Source organism: Pomacea canaliculata, linkage group LG8 (genome assembly GCF_003073045.1).
Source record: "Pomacea canaliculata isolate SZHN2017 linkage group LG8, ASM307304v1, whole genome shotgun sequence".
NCBI lineage: Eukaryota > Metazoa > Mollusca > Gastropoda > Architaenioglossa > Ampullariidae > Pomacea > Pomacea canaliculata.
In genome coordinates, this window is record NC_037597.1 from 24,452,825 (window position 1) to 24,459,128 (window position 6,304).

At 39.5% G+C, this 6,304-nt stretch overlaps 1 protein-coding gene across 1 annotated transcript; it reads right to left on the bottom strand.

The window, feature by feature from the left end:
* Nucleotides 1–3,534: 3,534 nt before the first annotated feature.
* On the bottom strand, nucleotides 3,535–5,074 carry LOC112570859. Its single transcript, XM_025249531.1, has one exon. It carries the CDS (start codon nucleotides 5,001–5,003, stop codon nucleotides 4,221–4,223), a length of 783 nt encoding a protein of 260 aa, XP_025105316.1. The 5' UTR covers nucleotides 5,004–5,074; the 3' UTR covers nucleotides 3,535–4,220.
* Between the last annotated feature and the right edge of the window lie 1,230 nt (nucleotides 5,075–6,304).

Here is a 6,304-nt window from a genome sequence, read left to right on the forward strand (position 1 = left end):
GTTTAGCAACTCTACTGGGTGTGGCACCGCGGAATCAAAATAGGTAAATAAAATATTGATAAACATGTGCAGAAACAAACTTAGAGACAAGAAGAAGATAACTAGTTTCCTTGCACAGCACACATAAGCAACGAACATCCTTAGCAGGCAGGAAAACAAATAAAATCAAAGAGTATATTTATTTGTAACAAAACACTTTAACATCTAGAAAGATTGTAAAACGTTATTCCATTTTTGTTAGTTTTCATCAGTATCAAAATCCACATCAGTCAATACTGTAAAATTATCCTTGTACGAAATATGAGGATACAAATGTGTGCAGTGTTTTGTCGGTATTTATAATGCACAGAGGATTGTCATTCTCCATCATTCATTATTGTTTGTAGCTTCATCATTGGATACACAGTTTGAACTTAACATCGAATGTTTGGTGATAGTGAAACCTAAAATTAATACATCTACTTTGTTTCATACAGAAATCAGATAACTGCCTAGCATCTCTCAGATAAACTTCAAACAATAATTAGTAAAAGTGATTTCCTTTTGAGGATTGAGACATGCCATCATCACACTTGACAGACCTGCTACAGAGTTGTGGAAGCCAATGGTAAAGCAAAATGTTAAACTCATTTTACTGTATTTTTCTTAGTTTGACAGACTTCCACTAAAACTACAGCATACATGCTAATCCAATGAAAAATTTGATCATCTGCATGCAAATATAGACATCTCAGTATGTTTTCATTTCATTTCGACAACTTAATATCATATCAAATTCTTACAGTGACACACCAATTTTCTTGCAAATTTCTCTTTCTTTTCCTGTAAATATCTCCAGTAGCTGGTGAAGTCCTGCCTGTCTCATCAGTACTGTTTTTTTAATATTATTTGTCATATCTAATAAATCAAAGAAGCACAATTGACTATATAAAAGCAGTCTTTTATTAGTCTGAAATGTGTACTACTGTGTGTAAATACCCAGTATTAAGCATTTACACTTGACTAGCAAGAAACAATATTCTTTACACAGATGATTAATTAACCGAACCGGCCAGTTGCACTGAAAAATGTCTTGTTATCTGGCGAATAGATCACATTAGAGAGCAGTGCACATATGTCAGAGAAGAAATACCCGTATATCCTCATCATTACCACCACCACCACCACCACCACATTCATCGTAAGAAGAAAAGCGAAGCAGGGACAAATTTAATATCAGTATGTCAGCACCCAACATTTCGTGCAGCCAACATGCGACACCAGCTGTGGGTGGAGACTTAAATTTAGTCATTTTAATCACCCCCAAGCTTAACCGATTTTTTAAAAAACAACTTTTTCTATTACCTGTCAACTAAAGGCAGTTCATAAACTCACAGCTCCATGCCTCATTCCCCTCTGTTTAATGGGATTTATCCGATACCTGTCTTCAACCACATAATCCGAAACAAACTTGAATTACCGAAAACAGTTGTCTATCGTCTGTCGCAACTAATACCGGGTAATTCTATGCTAACTACTCCATCCACTCCATAAGATACAAAGCATCAAAGAACTTGCAGGTTATTTGAAACTTCCTCACACAAGTCACAGATCAGACTACTCTTAGTCTATTTTACTGATTAAAATTTAGTAATTAAAATTATACTTAAGAAAGCTCCACGACAGCAAGAATAAAAGGTCTTTGGGCGCTTATCCATAGTAAATGCCCTGGTGAGGCCACTTCTATAAAAATCCAAGCTTGATGTCAATGTGTTGAACAATTATCGCCCAGTTTCCAACTTGTCTTTTCTCTCAAAAATCATAGAGAAAGTAGTTTTGATACAGCTGTGGGTCTACTTACAAGAGCACCAGCTCATCCCCCATGTCAGTCAGCATACAGACCTTTCCACAGCACTGAAACTAAAGTGACCACTGACATATTATCTGCCCTCGACAGTGGTGATGTTTCTGCCTTAACTGTACTGGACCTGTCTGCTGCATTTGATACTATGGACCACTCTATGCTCCTCCATAGACTACACACCCTCTCAGTGATTTCTGGACCTGCACTAGCGGGGTTCAACACCTGTCTCACTGATAGGACCCAGACTGTGTTTGTTGATGGTCAAACATCTCTCCCTTTTCCACTCTCTTGTGGGTTAGTACTCAAGGCTCAGTACCTGTTTATTCTGTATATGAACCACTTTCATCTTGTATCCAGTCTCACAAGGTTTCTCATCAATCATATGCTGATTATACGCAGCTGTACACTCCACTCCACCGTCTGTCTCACTCTGTTGCCAGCACCAGTCTGTATCAGCGACATCAAGGACTGGAAGGTAGCAAACAAACTTAAAGTCAACGATGATAAAACGGAAGCCCTCCTTTGTCAAAGAAGAAGAAATCCATCATCACTTACTTGTTCACCAAGTCACATCAAGGTGGGCGAAACCAACATCACTTTTGTGTCATCAGTCCGGAAAGTGGGATTTGTTGTCACTGCAGACATGACTCTTGATAAATAATTTGCAGCTGTGTGTCAGTTTGTCTATGGAGATAGACATATCACAGCTGTCTGTGAGCCTGTATATTAGGAGAGACAAGTGACAGCTGTCTGGTGCCCAACCTAAGGGTCGCAAAGATTTAAAGGCGGAACTTCTTGAGGGCGGTTTTAAATGGTTTTGCCCCGCGATGGAGGGTAGCAGCACCCGTAATGCAGATTTTTTTCACGCCGAAAATAGTACACTATTGTGGTACAACTTCTGAAGCAGCTGAGTAAAAATTTTGAAGAACGGTTTTGAGATTTCCACCATATAAAAGATGACATTCGTTTGTTCAAAAATCTGTTTTCAGTTGACGTTTCCACAGCGCCGAGTGATTACACCTGGAACTGATTGAGCCACAATGCCGGACATCGCTGCGGGATTTCTTTCGAGAAAAAGGTTTTCCAGACTTTTAGGCGGACTATCGCCAAAAACATTTCGAAATTTGCGAAAACGAGGAGAGAGAATGATGTCGACTTTAGCGAGTACTTACGTGTGTAAACAAACATCTTCAGTGCTAAAGAGAGAAAACCGAGATCTCGCTTTCAACTTACGGACGGTCACGTGCATTCTGTGCTCAGGGTCCACGTGACCACATTTGATCTCAACATTCCACAAATGGTTTGTGACAAACAACTGCAGACGTCACATTAATAAAATGACGTCGAATTGTTAGTTGACATTGCACACGTCACATTAATAAAATGACGTCAAATTGTTAGTTGACATTGCACACGTCACATTCATAAAATGACGTCAAATGGTGAGTGAGTGCAAAAAATACTTTGGGCTTATGATTTCTGTCTTTCCAGCACAATCTTTCGCTTGGGTACATCGCTGTATCATCATTGTTAACATCGACATGAACCTGGCAGACCCGCCATGTTGTGATAAAGGTTCTGTTTATGCACAGCTTTACATTTATCTTAGTCAACGACATGTACTTTTTCAAAGTAAACGAGTTTCAGCAGGTTAACATTGACTCTTCCATTGTCATGACTAAAATGGGCTTTTTATCAATTACACCTTTTTTATTTTATTCAGCTGCTAAACACAGACTTCTGACGTGTTATTGAAATTTCTTATCGATAGAAATATTACAAATTCAACAAGCTACGATCCACTAATGGGATAACGAATGGTAGTTTCCCGTTATTATCGGTATTTATATTAAAAACTCTACTTTAACATTATTATCTGACAAGAGTTTAGTCTTAACCTGTTATCTGCCCTTTGCACGTAGAGATAGCGTAAAGATGGCGACGAAATCGGGAAGACAGTTTCACGTAGACAAAAAAGTTGATGGACGAATTAAGCATGACCATGGAATGACCGATCAAATGTGTGGCGAAGAAGATGTCACAGTAACGACTATCCGAGCGGAAATCTGGGACCGCGAATCGTGTCAAAGCCAAGACCACGTTAGGCGCTGCGCAGAGGATGTAGATACAGGACACCACCACCAGCATCTTTATCAGCACCGCCTGACCTTTTAGATACGAGCTGCGAACACAGAGAACAAGTGGGACGCAATGACAATATATTTTTGTTCAAGATTCATTTGAAAAGCTGACTGAAAGGTGGATTGTGCATGTGATTAACTCTTCAATAGGTTAGAGCCAATGACTGGTCACGTGTTCCCTTCAGTAAATCTTTGAAGAACCAGGATCGGAATGACAAGAGAACACCTACCTGTACCTACCTGGCTGTGGACTTCCTCCAGTTTAAAGCAACGCGTAGACGGACAACAGTCAGCCCCGTGGCCAGAAACACAACCGTGAACGTGAAAATGGAGATAAGTGGTAAAACGATGTTTTCGATAAATGTAAAAATATTGTTGCTGAGGTAGAGCTCTGTGACGGTGAGCAGGGTAAGGTATCTGCCAGTAGTGACATCTTGTACAATAGATACCTTTTCTTTTACAGCATATACACCACATAAAAGCTGTGTGAGCATCATTGCCGTAGCTAGAACGACTGCCATTGTTTTAGTCTTCATGAAGGTCGCTATGTGCATAGGAAACATGACACACGCGCATCTCTCTATCGCGATTATCATCGTCAGACAACCGGTAGAATACGAGAACCCATTCACGAAGTTTAACGAGTTCTTAATGAGAACTCTTCCCCAAAACTGCTTCTGATTGGGTAAGAAGAGTCCTATGATGCAGCTAGAGTTCATTGTAAACAGAGTTGTGACGCACATGAGGTCAACAAAGGCGAGACAGAAGAGACAGAGGTTCATCCGGTCCCCCAGACCCTGACGGTAGAAGATGATCATGGTGAGGATGTTGGTCGGAGTCCCGATGAGGAACAAAGACGGGATGCAAACACACTGCATTGTGTCCCCTGCTCTCTGCAACATCTGTGAACGCAAGATGTCGTCTGAACAAGTAATTTGTAGAACATTAGAAGTTGTGATGTGTTCATAGTGGGACAACATCATTGCTGATGTCGTGTTGGTCTCATTGCAGCTCGTCATTGCCGGCAATCAAAATGTGATCTTTGTGACAGGAACAGACTTTGATGGACAGCTGGCCATGACAGGTTAGAACAGAACTCTTGTAAACTCAGAACAGGACATCGATATGGTTATGTCGGTTCTTGCTCTCCACTCTCAATTTATATTCATAAAACAGAGGGGAGGGGTGCACATTAAATACGGAAAATCAAGAAAATGCAAGGACAACTGTAATTATAGAAAGGCTAAGTAGTATGATGGGACACTGCTAAATGCAAATGAGACGAATCCCTGAAGAACAAGAAAATCTATGGTTATAAAAATATTAGTTTTCTACAAATTTTTAGTTTTGTAACAAATGTCATTTTATTTATTCCTACTTTCTAACCCTTTTTGAAATTAAATCTCAATTAAAAAAATGAGAAAAGTTTCTATTTTCATTTTCGCTAACGATGGATTTAATCGTAAATGATGTACGACAGTTCTTTACCGTAGGTGTACTCAGTTTACGAGTATTTTCTGTATATTTACTTACTAGGAGGTCGATTATGAAGGAAAAACATTTTTCTTGGTGCGGATAATCAAGCACGTTCACTGGGTGTGGTACCTAGAATTGAAGAGAAATATTGACTAAAATTGCATACTCTTACAATTGTCTACAGTTTAAAGAAAAACACAAAATAATAACAGAAAACGAAAATGAAGCCTCATTTTTAACATTATAAAATGACACAATTAAGTAAAAATGCAAAGTTGAAATTAAGCAGAATTAGCCTGAAAGCATGCTCAAAGTATACAACTAGTATTATTTTTAATAAGTTGAAACTTTCTTGGAATGTAATATTATGTTCTAGAAAGATTCAAATCTTCAAGTTTTTTTCTTCCACAGCAAAGTTTGAAATGATGGAAGTGGCGCACTTACTGTATCTCTCATTCAGTTGTTTGTGCGCTCGCGTGTTTTTCTTTGTGTGTGTGTGTGTAATTTTTGGGGGGAGGGAAAGGGATCTGAATACCTGACCTCATGGTCCTCACTGGAGTAGTGAGAGGCGAGAGTCTGACCACTGAGCTCTCAGGCGCTCAGAGAAGATGCTCCGCTTGGCACGTGGTCTTGTGTACAACTGATGAACTCAATAAATTAGGTTTTAATGTGTATTGAGTGTAAGAAATTCAGACGTCCATCTGTCTCACCATTTCTCTGGATCCTGGGCTTTTTAACAAACAGGCAGCACTGAGTTTCTGTTCGGTCTTCTCTCACATCCTGTTGTCACCCGTACGGTTCCCCTCGAGGCTGCTTCTTGTCTCCACTACTGTTCATACTGTAT